The sequence below is a fragment of the Hemitrygon akajei genome, chromosome 14, assembly GCF_048418815.1.
Source record: "Hemitrygon akajei chromosome 14, sHemAka1.3, whole genome shotgun sequence".
NCBI classification, from domain to species: domain Eukaryota; kingdom Metazoa; phylum Chordata; class Chondrichthyes; order Myliobatiformes; family Dasyatidae; genus Hemitrygon; species Hemitrygon akajei.
The window spans coordinates 33,343,679-33,364,612 of NC_133137.1; the positions used below are offsets into that span (position 1 = coordinate 33,343,679).

At 37.3% G+C, this 20,934-nt stretch overlaps 1 protein-coding gene across 6 annotated transcripts in view; it reads left to right on the forward strand.

Moving 5' to 3' along the window:
* Positions 1 to 20,934, forward strand: part of LOC140738468 (probable E3 ubiquitin-protein ligase HECTD4) — a 318,241-nt gene that overhangs the window by 40,030 nt on the left and 257,277 nt on the right. For all 6 annotated transcript variants that reach the window (XM_073065772.1, XM_073065777.1, XM_073065774.1 and 3 more), the window contains exons 3-5: positions 2,390 to 2,479; positions 5,430 to 5,557; positions 20,228 to 20,336. In XM_073065772.1, the coding sequence (XP_072921873.1) occupies positions 2,390 to 2,479; positions 5,430 to 5,557; positions 20,228 to 20,336 (327 nt within the window). The remainder of the gene's footprint in view (positions 1 to 2,389; positions 2,480 to 5,429; positions 5,558 to 20,227; positions 20,337 to 20,934) is intronic.

Here is a 20,934-nt window from a genome sequence, read left to right on the forward strand (position 1 = left end):
TTCAAAATTGGGAGTAATCCTTGCTGCACATAGTCTTTCAATTTACTTGTGGCAGAATTTACCAAATTTCTTGGAAGGATTGGAGTCAAAGGTGTGCTTGTACTCTATATCTTCCAGGCTTATATAATTTGATGGAAACAATACTGAATGATGAATTTGAAAAGATGACATAGTGAAATTGAGCCAGAAGTTCATGTTTGAATTTCACTACTAGGATGCATTACATGGAACAGCACTTGATGTTTTGCCTACCTGTATAAACTTACTCCACGATTAACCTAACCTTTCCCTCCTATACAGCCCAAAACTCTCCATTTTTCTTACATTCATGTTCCTGTCTGAGAGTCTCTGAGATGTTCCAATTGCAGAAGCCTCTACCACCACTGTCAGTAGTCCAGCTCAGGCACTTACCATGAGGGGGGGGGGGGGGGGGGGGGTGTGTGTGTGTGTGTGTGTGTGTGTGTGTGTGTGTGTCCCCTACCTCTGACATATCCATTAAACTTTCTTCCACTCACCTTGAATGGTTGACCTCTCTGGTATTAGGCATTGCCGCCCTGGAAAAAATGATGCTCGGTGTCCACTCTGTCTGTATCTCTCATAACTGTATTCACCTCTTGTCAAGCTGTCTTTCAAGAGAAAAGCCTTAGCTTACTCAAGATTTCTTTGGACACATTCTCTAATCCAGGCAGCATCCTGGTTGGTCAAAATTAGAACTATTACAGAGATTCTCAACCTTTTTTATGCTCTACCATTAGCCGAAGGGTCTGTGGACTTAAGGTTGGGAATCCCTGAACTATAGGATTAGTTTCCATTATTAGTACTAATAGGGAAATATGTCAGAATGCACTTGGATTTGGTGAAGCCAGAGCTTGTTGTGACCGTGTTTTTTACACCGGCGAAACAAGAGGAGCAGAATGACTCCAAAGCTCTATCTTTTCTTTGAAGTTGATTTGTATGCAACGCCACACAACTTCTGATCATTAGGATGAATCTTTGATTTGTGAATTATCTTGGATGATGGTTATGTGCTGTCACCATCAATGCAACCAGTTGAGTATGCGCTAGGTCCAACAATTTCATCACCTGGTGAGTCTGAGGTTGTGGTAGATGTCACACCGCAGAGTAAGATTTTACCATTAACAAAGAATACTAAAATTGCAGGTCAATGAACTTTCATCAGAACAAGTTAAAACAAAGAAAAGGGAGAACACGAGAGTCATGGTTGTATAGCAAAGAAGCAGCTTTTGGTTCTATTATCGCTCTGCTAGCCATTCAGTACCTATCAATAGTAGTCCCATTTCCTAGTACTTAGCTTGTAGCCTGCAATTCTGTGTTTGTTCAAGTGCTCATCTAATTAAATATTACTTCTACCACCTCCTCAATCAAGTGCATTTCTTCCACAAAACCTCTTTAAATCAATGTTTCCTTAAGCTTTTGTCCTCAAGGTCATAGCTATGTCTGCTAAGAGGACAAAGCCATCTTACTATTTACCCTATCTATCCTCTTAATTCTGTTTCTCCTCAGCCTTCTCTACTTTAAAAAAAAAGCACTTGTCCTATCTGGTCTCTCCTTAAAGTTGAAATTTTCCATTCCAGGCAAGATCCTAGTGACACACACAAAATGCTGGAGGAGCTCAGCAGGTCAGGCAGCATTAATGGAAATGAATAAACAGTTGATAGTTCGGGCCACCGACTGTTTACTCTTATCCATATATGCTGTCTGACCTGCTGAGTTCCTCCCAGCATTTTGTGTGTGTTGCTTTGGATTTCCAGCATCTGGAGACTTTCTAGTGTTTAAGATCCTTGTGAATTTCTTCTCCGTCTCCTTAAGTGAATCGTATTCCAAAGCACAGAAGTGATGTTCTAAGCGTGTTGTCATTGAAGACAAAAATAGCAGATTGAATGTCGATGTTAAAGGCGAAGTATTTGTTGCCATCTTCAACAGGAAGTTCCAAGATGAGGTCATTCGGGTTTTTACCAGAAGCAAATCTTTTTGATTTTGCAAACTTGTTAAAAGCTATTATTAATGCTTTTTGAGATAGTGATTTAGATGCATATCATATTTTTTTACTGAGTTAAGTATTGTATGTTATTAGTTTTGCTACAACAAGTGTATGGGACATTGGAAAAAAAGTTGAATTTCCCCATGGGGATGAATAAAGTATCTATCTATCTATCTATCTATCTAGTGCTCTGCATTGAAATTGATTCTGTGCTGACACTGTCAGTATCTCTATTGTAGCTCAAGAGTGCATTATGACTAATTAACTAAATTATTAATTGCATATTCTCTAAAACTATGTTGGTTATTTGCATAAGTACCTATTCAATTACTGTTCAGTTCATCTGATGTAGTCCTTCATATTTAAGGCTCTATTTTTCTCTTTTAGAGGTTCTCTGAAAACCTTCATTCACACAGTGCACTTGTTACAAAAACAAGCAGATTTGGGATTTTTACCAGTTACGGACGTTCTGCATCGGTAAGTGGTAAATTGCAATTAATAATGCTATGTGAAACTCATATTTTATTAAGCATATTATGAGTGGGGGAAAGAGTTTCACTCTAATATGATCTTTGTTATTGTTAAGTGAAATATGTAAATTCTCCTGTTTATGCAAGGACTGTGGTGAAAATTAAAATGAATTTGAATTCAATGGTTGAGGCAGCCTTTGACATTAATTAAAGGCTCCATTCTATGACTATTGCAAAGAATGGGATGTCCATCTTCCTCGGATGCAGCCTTTAATTGGAATCAAGTTTATTATCATTGACATAGTTGTGAAATTTATTTTGTGGCAGCAGCACAATGCAAGGCATAAAAATGACCATAAACTACAAAATAAGTAGTGTAAATGATGAATAACAAGAATAAAAGATGATCATAAAGAGTTCAAAAATCTGATGGTGGAGGAGAAGAAGCTGTTCTTAAAAAAACTGAGTGGGAGTTTTTGGGCTCCTGTACTTCCACTCCGATGTTAGTAAAGTAAAGAGGGCATGTCCCGGGTGCTGAGGTCAGTTAATGACGGATGCTGCCTCTTTGGAGATGCCCTTGATGCCAGGAAGAGTTGTACCCATAAAATAAAATCAGTGACAAATAATGACACATGGCCACACTTAGTATTTATGAAGTTTGGCAAAGATCTACCTGGCTAATCCTATATTCAACATTAGACTTGCAGACCTCAGCTATACCTTAAGTGTCGTGTAAATATGATGAGTGTTTCCACCTTTTAAGGCAACGAGATCCTGATCCCTGCTCACTTTCAGTTGAGGGAAAAAAGTTGTCATCTCCCTAATTCTTTTCCTTTTTACCTTAAATCCCTGAATTTGAGCCCTTCACCAAGGCAGATGGATCAGTTTTATAATTAGCTAACTAGAAACCTTAAGCTGTAGCCCAATTTCTAGCATAACCTTCCTGGACTTAATAATCTGTACCTCTGCTAATAAAAGGGAAGTGTTACATATGCCTTAAACACCTTATTCATCAATTCAAAGTCAACACAATTTAATTCCTCCCACTTAATTTGTATTATTCTTATGTTGTCATACTGTCCAAATACATTAACTTTATTTTTCTGACCTGACTATCTGTATATCATTATACAGTCATAAAATACTTAACAGCAGGAAGCCATTTGTCATCAATTTAGCTTTGGGTGGAATACCTCATAGCTCCAATAATGTGGGTTTGATCCTGACATTCTGTGTTGTCTGTTTGGAGTATGCATGTTTTCCATGACCACGTGGGTTTTCACCAAGCGCTTCAAGGTTTCTTCCTGAGCACAAAATATATATGGGCTGTTATTTTTTTTTTACCTTGTGTGTTGCCTCTTGTGTTTAGTGTAGGGAAAATAAAGCATTGATAGGATTTGTGCAGATTGTTGAGCTTGATGGTAGGCTGAATGGCCTATTTTCTTGCAGTATCTCCCTATAATTCTATATCCACATTGGCTGTCTGCCAGCCTTTGTTCATAGATGTGCTGATTTTCTCAATCTTTTGTTGTGATTCTTCCTACAGAAATAGAAACTGCATCTACCACATCTGCAGCAGTGCATTCCAGATTCCACCATGTCAAAAGATATCCTCATGTCATTCTTAGCCACGATAGCATAGCGGTTAGCACAACACTATTACAGCTGTCTCAGGGGGTCAGGAGTTCAATCTATAAGGAGTCTCTGTACATCCTCCCCATGGAATGCGTGGGTTTTCTCCATACCTTCCGGTTTCCTCCCACAGTCTAGAGATGTAGTGGGTAGGTTAATTGGTCATTGTAAATGGTCCCATGATTAGGTTAGGGTTAAATTGGTGGTTGCTGTACAGCGCGGTTTGAAGGGCTGTATCTCTAAATAAATGATAAAAATAACAATTCTGTTCCCCTGATTTTAATTTGTGAGCTCTAGCCCTTGATTCTCCCATCAAACAGGACTGTCTGTCACTATCAACTCTCCTGATTTTTCTCCCTTTCCCCCCACCCCCACCTTGTATACCTGTATTTAGATTAAATCTCTTCTCAGCCTTCTCTTCTACATTAAAACAACCCTCTGATCTAATTTATAACTTCAGCTCCATGTCCTAAGAGCCATTCTCAAGTGCCTTTTCTGGACTCTCTCTAAAGCTTTCATATCCTTGTAATGTGGGCCCCAGAGCATTTTTCCTACAATCTAGTAACTGTTATTGTTCTGCAGCCTAAACCTTTCTTCATCACTGTCAATCATACAACCAAGTTTTGTATAATTCCCAACTTTCTTTATTGTGTTCACTACAGTTAAACATAAATCACTTAATATATATAAAACTAAGAGCAAGGGACTGAATGGCAAGTCCTGTTGGAACACACCCTGTTATCAGTCTTCCTGTCACAAAGCGCCCATCAAACGTTGTCCTTTGCTTACTGCTGCTGTGGTGGTTTTGGATGAAATTTGCTATTCTTTCTTGGGCCTCATGGGTTTTTATTTTATCTAGTTTACTATGTTATCAGGGACTTGGCTAAAGTACATCATGCACATTGTTCTTGTAGACTGTTCTGTTTTTCATTATGTTAGTCAGATAAGACTTAAAAGAAGCAAGACTTCACATTTATCCCAGTCCTTCTATTGTGCCAGGCAGTGCCAGTTTTAATGTTAATTAGATTATTAAAAGAATACTTAAAAAATTTAAAACAAAGTGATGACATTGTTTGTCTTAAATGTCTGTGTTTAGTTCAGGCCTGCTACACAAACGTGTTGTTTTGTGACATTCAGTGTGTTTCATAAGGCAGAGAGTTAGCTGACATTTCTGGCAGCTGATTGGGTAATAATGCCTTTAAGTAACTAAAATTGCTGTAGTTTTTTTGCATAAATAACAATAGGCTTTGAAGTTTACTGTTATTTTAAAACCAAAACTTCGAACATAGTAAATGGGAATGCATTTAACATTTTTATCTCCTCAGGCTGCTGCTATTAGAGGGAGGGCCTGGCTCTGCTTCTTGTTTACTTGGCAATAAACACATGGTGTCTTGGGGTTTTGAGGACATGCTGTCAGCACCAGAGAGCAACAGTAGTTCCAGTGACAACAAAGGTAAGCTTTTTTTATTCTACAAGTGAAAGAGGAGTGGTAGTACATACTAGCATGGAATATTTACTTAAAGAAGTGAATGTCATTAAGTGTGTAAATCATTATTTTTTAATTTCTGTAATGTGAAAATCAGAGTAAATTACCATAATTAAAAACATCAATTAAAATAAGGATGTGGTGGTATTAAGGAGGAAACTGCACAATCTAAATGCTGCTGTACCAAGATTTAAAGAGAAAATACCTTTATATCTGATGTACTATTCACTGATGTATTGATTCTTTATGATCATGTATTAAATACTCTAAGATTTTTTTAAGTGTATTTATGATGTGAATATTTTCCATACTGTGTTACTGTTGAATTGTGTCCTTAAGCTGTGGAATGGCATTTGAGTACATTTTAAGAAACAAACTCTTTATTGTAGTAGGTTTGCCTACTACACATGTTTGCATGTAGTAAAAACCTGTTTATAATGGTCATTGTCTCTGGGGATCACCTAGCGGCTGCCACAACCTCATAGTTCCCTAACCTGCATGAGTTAGATATGGCCCTTGTGGCTAAAGGGATCAGGGGGTATGGAGAGAAAGCAGGTACAGGGTTCTGAGTTGGATGATCAGCCATGATCATACTGAATGGTGGTGCAGGCTCGAAGGGCCGAAGGGCCTACTCCTGCACCTATTTTCTATGTTTCTATGTTTCCTGTTTCTGTCTTCTACTGAAGATGCACAAACATGATTGTCCAGGTAGACCTATTGTTTCTGCCTGCACCTGCCCCACTGAACTTATGTCTTTATACCTTGGCTCTATTTTAACTCCCATGGTTCAGTCCTTTCCTACCTACATCTTGTTGGAAAAAAGAGAGAGAGAGAGCTACCACTTCTACCTCTTCCAATGATTCTGAGTGAGGCACAGAGAGATCTGTATTTGCTGACAATTACCTTTATTGTTCAAACTAACAAGTACGTGAATTCATACACTAAATACCTTGTGCGCACACCTGCTAAGTATCCCTGAATCTCCTGGATAGTCAAAGAATAGCAAAGGTATTACCCGGGCGGAGGAATTTACGCTGGCCAGGCATTCCTTGTTCCTCGTGGTCCCGATTCACTCTCCACGTGCTTCACGTAGGGTTCTTCTCGCTTGTATCTGCGATGGTTATTCTTCGAAGTTACCGCCACCAGCACCCACAAAGTATCCATTTCTTATCAATTCAAATGTCGCATTCCCGTGTCATTGGCCGCAGGTCATGTGTCTGGCCTTTAACACCTGGTCATTGGCTCTGGTCCAAAGCAGCATCCATCTATTGTCCTCTTCCCATCAAGGGACAGTTGCTGACTAATGGCTCTTTGTTCTCAGTCAGCAATGAGTTTGAATCGCCTCAGGCATTCACAATCCTGCATGTAATAGCCAACCAAAGAACACCTCATAAATAACTCCTTATTTGGAAATGACCTCCAGTCCAGCAAATTACCTGAAGAGTCTTTGTGCCTTCTTTAAAACACTAATCAAGTCCAGCATGTCAAGCTCACAAAATGGAGAATAGAGTGTCTTCACAAAATGGCAGCCTCCATCCCCCAAGCACACGGCAAGAACAAAGACCGCTTCGACTGTCCTTGATTCATTTGAATTCACTGATTTGAAGGTTGTCATTCTTTCTGGCCAACAATCTGGACATCACTCACTCACTTTCTTTCTTTTCAATCACTTTTAAGTTCCCTGGCCCCAGTTGTCTCATTTTCACTTTGGATGTCCAGTCCCTATACACTTCTACCCCCATCAGGCGGTCCTTAAAGCTCTCTGATTCTTTCTGGACAACAGATACAGCCAGTTCCCCTCCACTACCACTCTCTTCTGTCTGGTGGAACTGGTCCTCACCCTTAACAATTTCTCCTTCAGCCCCTTCCACTTCCTTCAAACCTAAGGTGTAGCTATGAGTACTTGCATGGGTCCCAGCTATGCTTTTTCATCAGCTGTGTGGATCAGCCTATGTTCTAAGCCTACAATGGTCTCACTCCGCAACTCTTCCTATGCCACATTAATGACTGGATTGATGCTGCTTTCTGCACCCATGCTGAGCTCATCAATTTCATCAACTTTGCCTCCAACTTCCATCCTGCCCTCAAATTTACTTAATCTATTTCTGACACCAATCTCCCCTTTCTCGATCTCTGTTTCCATCTCTGGAGAAAGTCTACCTACTGATTTCTTTTATAAGCCTACTGAATCTCACAGCTGTCTGGACTATACCTCTTCCCATCCTGTCACTTGTAAAACTGCCATTCCCTTTTCACAGTTCCTCCATCTCCGCTGCATCTGCTCTCAGGATGAAGCTGTTCATTCCAGAACAACTGGGGTGACCTCCTCCAAAGAAGGAACCTTCCCTTTCTCCACCATCAATGCTGCCCTCACCTGCATCTCTTCTAATTCATGCACATCTGTCTTTACCCAATCCTTCCGCCACCATACAAGTTGTAGGGTTCCTCTTGTTCTCATCCAGCACATAATTCAACGTATCTTCCGCCATATCCCATCACCAAGCATATTTTTTCTTCCACACCCCCCTCCCCACTTTCCACATTTCCACTTTCTGCAGGGATTTCTTCCTGCGCAACTCCCTTGCCCACTTGTCCCTCCCCACTGATCTCCCTCCTGCACTTGCCCTTGCAAGCAGAGCAAGTGCCACATCTGCCCCAACACTTTCTCCCTCCTAACATTCAGGGGCCCAAGCAGTCCTACCAGGTGCGATGACGCTTCACCTGCAAGTCTGCTGGGGTCATCTACTATATTGGTGCTCACGGTGTGGTCTCCTGCATATCAGTGAGACCTGATGTAAATTGGGTGACTGCTTTGTCAATCACCTTTGCTCCACCTGCCACAAAGAGCGGATTTCCCTTTCACACCTCTTCTTATCTGCCCATCACCTCCCTGTGGTGCTCCTCTCCCTTCCCTTTCTTCCATTGTCTTTTGTCCTCCTGTCAGATTACCCCTTATTCAGCCCTTTATCTCTTTCACCAATCAACTTCCCAGCTCTTTACTTCACCCCCTCCCTCCCCTTTCGGTTTCACCTATCACCTGCCACCTTATATTACTCCCTCTCCTCCCAACACTACCTTATTCTGTCTTCTCCCTTCCTTTCCAGCCCTGATGAAGGATCTCAGACCAAAATATCAAATGTTTAATCTTTTCCGTAGATGCTGCCTGGCGTGCTGAGTTCCTCCAGCATTTTATGTGTGTGTGTTTGTGCCTGTTGGCAATTGACCTTCATTCCAACAGCAGAACACTTCTCACTATATTAGAGTGACAGTACATTGACTTTTATAAGCAATTGTTTAAATAGATTTCAACATCATTATTAGATTTAAGTGTAATGTTCTGCCTTCGGTGAAACATTTTCTTATTTCCATTTTGTTCTCAATGACATTTTCAGAATTACAATGTTCACTGTTATTGACTTAAATTTATCCTCATAACTTGGTTCTTCTTTTGTTCCATTGTTTGAAGTTATGAAGTCTATCTTGTGTTCCAACCACCTTTATGGAAAATGTACCACTCTTCACCTTATTGTCCAGGTGAATTTGGTAATCAACACTTACAAGTAGCAGTGTTGAAGAGAAACTGGTACTGTCACATACACTGATTACAGTTTATCAGATGCAAAAGAGGCTTTTTAAAACAAAAAGCAGAATGTACTAAAATTTAGGTCTAAATTTAGTCAAGAGTAGTATCAGGAGATTGGAGGGTGGCAAATGTTATTCCTTTGTTCAAGAAAGGTAATAGGGATAACATTAGTTATCGTAGACCAGTGAGCCTTGCATCAGTGGCAGGCAAATGATCTGGGGAGATTCTTAGAGTCAGGATTTAAGAGCAATTGGAGAAGCATAGTCTGATTAGGGATAGTTAGCATGGCTTTGTGAGAAGCCTCATGAGCCTGATTGTATTCTTTGAGTAAGTGAACACATTAAATGTGGAGCAGCAGATGTGGTGTACAATATATGGATTTTATTAAGGTATTTGCCAAGGTTTACCATGTTAGGCTTATTCAGAAAATCTGGAGGCATGTGTCCAGGGAAACTTGGTTACGTGAATTCAGAATTGACTTGCCCACAGAAAGCAGAAGATAGTAGTAAATGGAATGTATTCTGCCTGGAGAATGGTAACAAGTTGTTCTGCAGGGATCTGTTCTGGGTCTTATGATTTTAGATATATATAATATATATAGTGGAAATTGTTACTGTAGATTACAATGGAGAACAGAGACGGTTGTAAAGTGGCAGATGGAGTTAAGTCCAGAGAAGTGTGAAGTGATACACTTTGGAAGGTTGAAATTGAAAGCAGAATAGAGGGTTAATGACAAGATTCTTAGCATTCTGGAGGCGTAGAAGAATCTTGGGGTCCACGTTCATAGGTCTATCAAAGTTGCCAAACAAGTTGGTTAAAAAGGCCTATTGAGTTTTGGCTTTCACCTGTCGGGACATTGAGTTTGAGGTAATGTTGCAATGCTATATAACTCTAGGTTATATTGTTACGCACCCCATAACTGGGTCACTTACCAGCAAAGATAGAGAGGTCCGTTGAAGTCTGATGGTACTATTTTTAACAGTATTTATTGATAAAAATACACAAAAATAATATCAATGCAAACATACAGATAATATACGTCGTCATACTAAATCTAAAAGCGCGGGTATAATAATAATCAATAAGAAATAGCTCTATCATTGTCTAGGGGATAATGTATTGTCCGATGGAAATATAAAAGTCACTTTAGTTCATTCAGGCTGCAGCCTTTGGTTGGAGTCAAGAGAGAGAGATTTTTAGAACTTGCCAGAGTTTCCTTTTTTATGATGTCGATCCTTCGAAATTTCATTGGTGTCCTTTTCTTTTTAGCTAAGCTGTTCTTCCGTGGTCAGTCCCACCAATCCCAGGCAACGGGAAAGGACGCACGCGGGCCCCACTGGCTGTCGCTATTAAACGCTGTCATGGGATTTCTAGCGTTTCTCCTGGTGCGTCTGAAGGGGTTGTTCCCCAGACCCTCTTTTATCCTTACTCACGGGGTCTCAGATGTCAATCAGGTTGGGATGATGCCATCCCTCAACCAGCCCACTTTGGCCATTCCCTGAGGGCTTCAATGAATAGTACAGTACTCAATACACAATTCCGTCTCCAAGAGACAATGGCCGTTATCCGTGGCTTTGTATCGCGGAGGCCAGGACACATTCCAAACGTCTCTCTCTCATTTCCTGGGTCCCCAGACCCGAATTAATAGCGATCTTGCGATTCTCGAAAGGGAGGGGGCTACTTTGTACCCTTCGGCCCCTCAGAGTTGGGGCACAGTCGTAACAATATATATACCCTTGGAATATTGTGTCTGGTTTTGGTCATCTCATTATGGGAAGGATGTGAAAGCTTTAGAGAGGATGTAGAGGAGATTTATCAGGATGCTGCCTTGATTGGAGTGCCAGTCTTATTAGCATAGGTTGAGCGAACAAGGTGTATTCTCTTTGGAGTGAAGGAGATTGAGAGGTGACCTGATAGAAGTGTGCAAGATGAGAGGCACAAATAGAGTGAAACTCAGACTTTTTACCATGTGAGGCAACATAATTTTAAGGTGATTGGAGAAAAATATACGGGTAGGAATGTTAGTGGTAGGTGTTTTACATAGAGTGGAGAAATGGTATTAATATTTTCAGATGATCTGACTTCAGGGTAGGTTTGTGACAGCTTCATCAAGACTACTTGATCATTCAATGTAAAAGGCATATCTAATCCTGTTCTTCCGTATTTAATTTTGGAAGAGTTATTTGTGATAAAAAAACTTTCTATCTTTTACATTGAAAGAGGTCGAAGAAGCTGTAGGATCATTTCAAAGTAATAAATCTCCAGGAGAAGATGGTTTTCCGCCTGAATTTTATAAAAAGTTTAAAGATTTATTAATTCCTCCTTTTATGGAGTTAATACATCAAGCAGAAAGAACGCATAAACTTCCAGAATCTTTTTCGACAGCTATTTTAATAGTATTGCCAAAAAAAGATAGAGATCTTTTAAAGCCAGCATCATTTAGACCCATTTCTTTATTAAACACTGATTATAAAATAATAGCAAAAATCTTATCTAACGGATTATCTAAATACTTACCGAAATTAATACATATGGATCAAACAGGATTTATTAAAAATAGACAATTGGCAGATAATGTAACTCGGTTATTTAGTATAATTCATTTGGCGCAAAAGAGGGAGGAAATGAGTGTGGCAGTTGCTTTAGATGCAGAAAAAGCATTTGATAGATTGGAATGGGATTTTTTATTTAAGGTATTGGAAAAATAGATAGATAGATAGATAGATACTTTATTCATCCCCATGGGGAAATTCAACATTTTTTCCAATGTCCCATACACTTGTTGTAGCAAAACTAATTACATACAATACTTAACTCAGTAAAAATATGATATGCATCTAAATCACTCTCTCAAAAAGCATTAATAATAGCTTTTAAAAAGTTCTTAAGTAGTTTACTTAAATACATTAAATACAATCAACCCCGGCACTTTAACATATCTTACTCCTGGTGGTTGAATTGTAAAGCCTAATGGCATTGGGGAGTATTGACCTCTTCATCCTGTCTGAGGAGCATTGCATCGATAGCAACCTGTCGCTGAAACTGCTTCTCTGTCTCTGGATGGTGCTATGTAGAGGATGTTCAGAGTTATCCATAATTGACCGTAGCCTACTCAGCGCCCTTCGCTCAGCTACCGATGTTAAACTCTCCAGTACTTTGCCCACGACAGAGCCCGCCTTCCTTACCAGCTTATTAAGACGTGAGGCGTCCCTCTTCTTAATGCTGCCTCCCCAACACGCCACCACAAAGAACAGGGCGCTCTCCACAACTGATTTATGGATTAGGAGCATCTTTTATAAAATGGATTAAAACCTTAAATGCTAATCCCAAAGCTAAAGTAGTGACAAATGGTCAAATTTCAACACCATTTCAGTTAACAAGGTCAACTAGGCAAGGTTGTCCATTATCACCTACTTTATTTGTGTTGGCGATAGAACCATTAGCTGAATTAATTAGAATGGACCCAGATATTAAGGGTTTCAGAGTTAATCAGGAAGAATACAAGATTAATTTATTTGCTGATGATGTTCTGCTTTATTTAACAAACCCATTGCACTTGTTGCGTAAATTATCCTATAGATTAGAAGAATATGGGAAAATATCAGGTTATAAAATAAATTGGGATAAAAGTGAAATTTTACCTCTTACTAAAGGAGATTATAGTCAGTGTCGATTAATAACTCAATTTAGATGGCCGGCAAATGGTATGAAATATTTAGATATAAGAGTTGATAATGATATAAAGAACTTGTATAAATTAAATTACTTACCATTATTGAAAAAAATTCAAGAAGATCTTGATAAATGGATGATATTACCAAAAACATTAGTAGATAGTAAATACCATAAAAATGAATATATTCCCTAGACTACAATACTTATTTCAATCACTGCCAATACAACTACCCCAGAAGTTTTTTCAAGAGTTAAATAAATATGTGAGGAAGTTTCTTTGGAAAGGTAAGATGTCAAGAATATCGTTGGAAAAATTGACATGGAAATTTGATCTAGGAGGGTTACAACTTCCAAATTTTAAGAATTATAAAGCAAATCAACTTAGATTTATTGCATCTTTTTTTGAGAAAGATAGACTGGCATGGATTAGAATAGAACTAGATAAAATAGGAGAAAATACACCAGAAGATTTTATATATCAATGGGAATCTAAATGGATACGGGAAAAGAAAGAATCTCCTATATTAAAACATTTGATTGACTTATGGAATAAGATAAATGTTGATGATGAGACAAAGAAATCTTTATTAGCAAAGAGATCTTTAATTCAAAATAGACATTCCTTTTACAATGGATAATCAACTTTTATATAATTGGTTTCAAAAAGGGATTAGATATATAGGAGATTGTTTTGAAGGAGGTATATTAATGTCATTTGATCAATTAAAGAATAAATATAAAGTATCAAACAACACTTTTTTGTTACTTCCAATTAAGGGCTTAAAGAGAAAAATTAGGTCAAACAATGTTATTGCTGAAATCTAATGAAATAGAAACTTTAATTCAAAAAGGAAAAACTAAAAAATTTATTTCTTGTATGTATAGCTTGATTCAAAAACAGGCAATTAAACAAGGTCCATAAGTCAAGACAAAAATGGGAAAGTGACTTGAATATTAAAATTGAAGAAACAAATTGGTCAAGACTATGTCTTGATAGTATGACAAATACAATAAATGTCCGGTTAAGATTAGTGCAATATAATTTTTTACATCAATTATATATTACACCACAAAAAATAAATAAATTAAATCCAAATTTATCCGATCAGTGTTTCCGATGTAACCAAGAAATCGGTACTTTTTTACATTCTACTTGGTCTTGTTCTGAAATTCAACCTTTTTGGACAAATTTAAGAGTTTTATTGGAACAAATTATTGGAACACAACTTCCATATAATCCAATATTATTTTTATTAGGCGATATTGAAGGGATAAAACCGAAACCCAAATTGAATAAATATCAGAAAGAATTTATAAAAATTGCACTGGCAGTAGCCAAAAAGGCTATTGCAGTTACTTGGAAATCGGATGCATACTTAAGTATAGATCGTTGGAAGAATGAAATTTCCAGCTGTATTCCACTTGAAAAAATTACTTATAATTTAAGAGATAAATATGAAACATTTTTGAAAATTTGGCGCCCTTATTTACAAAAGACAGGATTAAATATATAGGTGCTCCGAAGATAAAATAATTGGTTATTTGGGGAAAGAAATAAATATATATACTAAAGTTATTATGAACTCCATGGAGCATGTGGGGATCTTCCGATATCCAGGCACTCCTTTCTTTCTTTCTTTCTCTCTTTCTCCCTCCCTCCCTCCACCCTCTCTCCCTCCCTCCCCCCCCCCCTCTCTCTCTCTCTCTCTCTCTCTTTCTCTTTTTTTCTCTCTCTCTTTCTCTCTCTCTCTCTTTCTTTTCTATAGGGATGTTGGGGGGAGGGGCTAAGGGAGGGGGAAGGGTATATTTTTTTATATATTTTCTTTTTCTTTCTGTAATTATTTGAAAACTCAATAAAAAAAGTTTAAAAAAAAGACTACTTGATCATTTTAAGTGTGTAGCTATAATTTGGGTTCCTAGCAAATTTCTGGTCAGAATTAATTAGTCTTTTCTAAAGCAGCAGAACTTAGCCACTGTCAATATGACTGGTGTTTGTGATATAATGTTATTTATATTTAATTGGAGTGATTTGATGATATATGGAAAATGGCATTGTAAATCACATTTATATATTTTTTGCTATTTTACTGTTAACTTTACTGCATTTTTTACATTGACACCAGGTTTGCCAAAAGGTTAACTCTTCATAGACTAGGTATACTGTGTCAGGTGTTTTATTTAGAAAAAAGGACATATTACAACTTAAGCATTAATCAGTAAGATGCATTACTCCAATGGAGGAAAGTTTTTCAAACTTTCACTGTGGGGTATAGACCATTTATGGAAACTATTTGCTGACTATTCACAAAGCATTATTCAGAAGCTGTACCAGCCATAATTTTGTTATTCCATTTGCACTTCTATTAAATTTAGCCATCCAAATGTAATCCCAGCTGGGATTGGCTAACATGCTTAATATGCTAGAATATACATTGTACATTAGCAAATTGGATGTGAATGTAAAAGGTATGGCAAGTAAATTTGCAGATGATTGAAAATTGTTGACATTAGAGATAACTAGATAACTAGGAAGGTTGTCTAGATCAGCAGAACAATGGCAAATAGAATTTAAATCTAACGAATGTGTAGTGATACATTTTGGGAGTGCAAACAAGAGTCGGACATGCATAGTAAAAGTTAGGGCACCAGGGAGACAAACAAAGGGACTTTGTCGTACAAATCCCTAAATCACTAAAAGTGGCAGCACTCATGGAAATTTACCTTTGTCATCCTTGGCATAGAACACAATATCTAGGACACCATGTTACAACTTTATGAAATGCTGGTTAGGCCACACCTGTAGCATTTTATGCAGTTATGGTTGCCACACTGCAGGAAGGATGTGCTTGCTGGTAAATCTCTGCACCGGGATTTTGCCTGTATTAGAGCATTTCAGTTATAAGGAGAAACTGTATTTGATAGATTTTTTTTTAGCTGAAATGGACAAGGCTGAAGGGTGACTTTATTGAGATATGTCAAATAATGAAGGAAGAAGATAGTATTTCTTCCCCTAATGTGAATGTTGTCTAAGATGCGGTATAGCTTTTAGGTGAGAGTTAAGAAGTTAGAAGGGATTCTGAGGGGGTAGAGAATAGTTGTGATTTAGAATGTGCTGTTTAAAGAGATGGTAGATGCTGATACAACAGTTAGGCATCCAGACAATACATGAATTGCCTAGGCATAGACCTAATGTGGTTAAATTGGTTAGTGTGATTAGCTATAGCAAGCGTTTTAGATATGATGAACAGAAGAGCTGGTTTCTGTGGCATATGGCTCCAGATTTATGATTGGTTAATGTTATTTCCTGTACACAAGTGTAAAGGAGAACAAAATTTTTATTCTGGATCCAATGCAGCACAAAAAAATCACAAGATAAAGAGCACAGTAATAATAAAAAACACAATACATATAAATAAGATAGCTTGTATACATTGATTGTATGTTAGGCTGTAAATAATTTGACTGTCAGGAAATAAATTAGTGGTGGAGTTGGTGAGTGGAAGTGTTGATAACTTTACTGCTTGGGGAAAATAACTGTTTTTGAGTTTAGTGGTCCTGGCCTGGATGCTACATAGCCTTCTTGATGGGAGTGGGACAAACAGTCCATGAGCAAGGTGATTGGGATCTTTCATGATGTTACTGGCCCTTTTCTGGCACCTTTCTGCATACACGTCCTTGATGATGATTAGGTAGGTGCTGGTGATGCATTTGACAGTTTTGACTACTCGTTGCAGTACGGTTTCCGTACCATGCAGTGATGCTGCTTGTCAGGGATGCTCTCTACTGAGCATCTGTAGAATGACATGAGTATGGATGTGCAAAGTCCAGCTTTCTCAGAAAGTAGAAATGTTGGTGAGCTTTCTTGACTATGTAGAATGTCTTCTGGGGCCATGTAAGTTTATGTGTGATGTGTTAAGGAAGAAGTTATGAACCCAAAGAGCTTGAACCAAGGTATAAAAGGGACATTAACATTGCTTGGCTATAAACTGTATGCCCTAAATGGTCAGAGGGATGTAGCAAGTCACAATGCAGAAAGATCTGAATGTTGCAACATAACAGGAAAATAAGAGTTCATCTATTCTAACTTGGACAAAAAGGAGGAAAAGTATAAATAATAAGATAAGTAATGTAAGCAGGAGTTGGTCGTTAAACCTTTGTGCTTAATCTGCCATTTACTAATCTCATCTCCTCATTCCCTTGCTATCTAAAAATATGTCAGTCTCCTTCTTAAAAATACTCAGTGACTAAGCCTCACCAGCTCCCTTGGGTAGAGAATTACAAAAATTCTTTGCCCACTGGATAAATAAATTTCTTCTTATCTCAGTCCTGAATGGCTTAGTTTGAGATTATCATCACTGGTTCTAGTCTCCCTCCCTAGCTTGGATAAACATCATTACTGCATCTATCTTGTCAAGCCCTGTAAGGATTTTGTTTATTTCAGTGAGGTCATTTTTCATCTTTGTTCGCCTGATCTGCTTAACCTCTTTGTGGGACATCTTTCCTGTGTTTTTATCCAAATTGGTGTAATTATTTGGGTATATCTCTGTAAGTAAGATGGCTTTTGTACGGATTTGTTTCAATGTGCAAATTTTTCCATCTTCCTCAATTTCAAATCTGTTGTCTGCCACAAAGAACATCACCATGCCAAATAAATATTCAGAGGCTCTTTGGTTGTTAGTCTGCTGTGAAATAACATTCAGGGTGTGCAGATTGAAATGTGGAGAGCTCGTGAAAGTGTATCTGCTTTATTTGACACTTGAGTTATGTGCAATTATTTATTTACGTATATTACATGCAGAAATTTCAACTCTGCAGCCAGGTTCCTGTCTTCACTTTTTTATGTGATTATGAAAGATCTATTTAGCTTGCACTTTATCAGTTCTTTCCCTCAAATCATCACCATTACTTCATTGACCAGTGAATGCCACAAAGAAATGAAATTGCTCAGTAGACCATGTACATTTTCTGCAATTTGAAAGCCAGGTGTAGCATTCTAAAGGCAAAATCCTACTCCTCAAGGCAGCCATATCCTAAAAAATGCTGGAAAAGGTCTAATTTCTACCAAGTTGTTGTTAATTGCCAGTATATGTTTTGGTTAATTAAAGACATTTTTTCCAGGTGTTTAGTATTTGTTAAAACTAAAATTATTTGGGCCGCTAATTTATTATTTGTAATGGTGTGCAGGTTACATAATACTTTTCCAACAATTCTGACCAATTAATTATATATAGGTGAACATATTAATAGAATTGCCTGCTTCTATTAATAATAAAGCTTTCCAATGTTTTTATAGAGTCCAACAGGGATTAATCTTTTAGTTGAAATTTGAAAAAGAGTATGTTGAATAATAGTATATTGAGATGAATATAATTTAGGACAGTGATTTTTGCAAACCGAATAATTTTATAGATTTGCCATTTGAATTTTTTTGCTGGGATTGTGGGAACGTACAGTCCAGCGACTGTGCATTCACTATTTTGTCAATAAACCAGAAATGTGATCTGACATGAATTGTCATTATGGACCTGCAATTATTATTGACTGATCAATTTGGTAGAAGATCTGGAGCCAGCTTCCGAATGCAATTTGTATAACCTGAAGTGCCAAAAGAATGGACTTGCAGCTTCACTTTCCACATCAAATGTACTTGTTTAATTCTCTGATTGTATTTTATTTTCTAGATTATGTAAGTTATTTGTGAGAATTTTCAAATTAATTTGGGCATAAAATGAAGCCATGAAAATATTGATTAGGAAGCTGAAATGGACAATGTATCAGTGCATTTGGGTAATGCTTTCTGAATTATGATAGAAACTAAATGTCTTTTAGATTACTAGTACCACATTTGGCTTGTATACTTTTACTGTTTGACTATGTTAGCCAAAATTTGGGTATTTGGTTCTATGTTAAAGGTACAGTAAAAAGGTAAAATTTTTAAATTCCTGTTTATCTCTCTATAACTGCTCCCAACCATCTGTTGTTTCGTAATTAATTTTCATTTCAATGAAATTGATCATTTTATAATAGACCTTCAGGATTAATGATTGTTAGTTTGTGTTACTTATAGTAATTTTTTTTTAGTAACAATGAAACATATAGTAAGTCATCTACAGTATTTGCTAGTGAAAAGACTCCCAAAGTAGTACATGAGACATCCTAGGAAACATCTCAGCATCGTGTACTACTTTGGACTCTTTTCACTGGGAAATACTGTAGATGACTTACTAGATGTTTCATTGTTATGAATGGGTTTGTTAAAATAGATGTACTGTTGTGCGGGATTCCAAATCTGTCTGGTCATAGAGAATAGTATGGATGTATTTGTGGGGAAGCAAGATAAATCAAAGAATGGAAGATTGGTTTTATAAATGTAATTAGTTGGAGGTCGCACGTTAATGCAGCATAAACACTTGAATAGACAGGGTGGGGTGACTGATCTGTTTCTACAGTGCAAATTCTGTGTAGCAATATGTAATTTATCATACTGTTGCTTGAGTTTTTTCAGTTTAAAAAAATGAATAATCCTATCTTGATCGGTAATGAAATTATCAATAATTATAGCTGTTACTTAACAAAATATGGATTCTTTGAAAGCAGATCTTTTAGTAATGGGGTGTAAATGGCTTTCAGAAAATAGGGGATTATGTAATTCAGTTGCTGGCATATTTAATCAAATGAATTCAGATCCAATTTGTAATACTAGGTATTGATTTTCATTATATTTGGGAAACATCTTTGTTCTTTTATGATTGAGTATGGAGCTATTTATGATTTGCATATTTTTTTGATTGATGCTTAAGTATGGGTCTGCTTCTGATTTGCTCTTGCCAAGAGCAGCAAAGTCTCTTAATCCTTTACTGCTTTGACCTCTTAACTAACACCTGAAGAAGTATTGAATACCGGTTTCTGTCATCTGTGCAACTGTATAATAATTTTTTTCCTGTGATTTAAAGACTGCAGGGCGTACTGGTCTGAGTATATTCAGACAGTATACTTGCAGTTCAGCATTGGTGTAATTATACCTCAGATTCGGGAGCTGAAAATATTTTGCAGCATTTTTCCAAAAGACTGAAAAAATTGAGTGTAGGTGGAAATAAATCTTCAGTAAAAATAGGTGAAATTCAGCCATGGCAATTTATACCTTGCCTGGTATAAATTTGGTAAGAGAAATTGCATGATGGCTGGTGGGTAATAAAAACATTAAAATTGTACAAAAATATCAGTAGCACTCCTTCCTCAAAAACAGAAATAAATGCCAAATTTCCTTTAAAATTGAATCTGCTAGTGTGTTCAGAAGTATAAAAGTGCCTTTATGGTATTGTAGGCCTATTTTGTACTAATCTGTTGATTTTATACATGGTTGTCTTTGTGTATTTCAGATGCAGATTTGGGCCGCTGTCTTGCAACTGATGGAATGTACCTGTACACAACTAACTCCGTTGGCAAAGGGATCAGCAAGCTGGGTTCAGGGCTCCATGGGACACTACGGTAATTGTCTGTAAATAGCCAGAGTGATTAAACATGACAATGTTTTGTGGTGATACTAGTGGAAAATGTGTCATATTTGAATGAAATCAAAAGCTACATCAAAATTCCATTTGATGAACATCCACCTATTAAAGCAATCACATTTCTTCTGTCTGTTTTGCAAGTCTGTTACTCTTAAGAGTTCATCTCATAACTGTTTGATTTGCAACACATATCATTTAGTATAAAGTTGAAGAACAGATGGCTGTCTGACAGCAACCTAAAGAGAAAGTGAAAGTGTCCATGAGGGTAGATATTGGAGCCATTGTTTAATCACAACTTGTATGAGCAATTTGTTTTTAAAAATCAAGATCAGTATTTCTGAATGCAAAAATGACACCAGATTGGGATGGGTGGTCAGTGTTTAGTACAGCCGCAAGTTGCAAGATGTTAAAACGAATGTAACAAACAATAAATAGGCATAATTTACAAATGAAATGAGAAATTTTATAAAATAAGTAAAATGATATGCAGATCATATGTCTGAAATAATAAAACAAAACGTTGAAAACACTCAGCAGGTCAAGTAGAATCTGTAGAAAGGAAATTGTTAATTTTT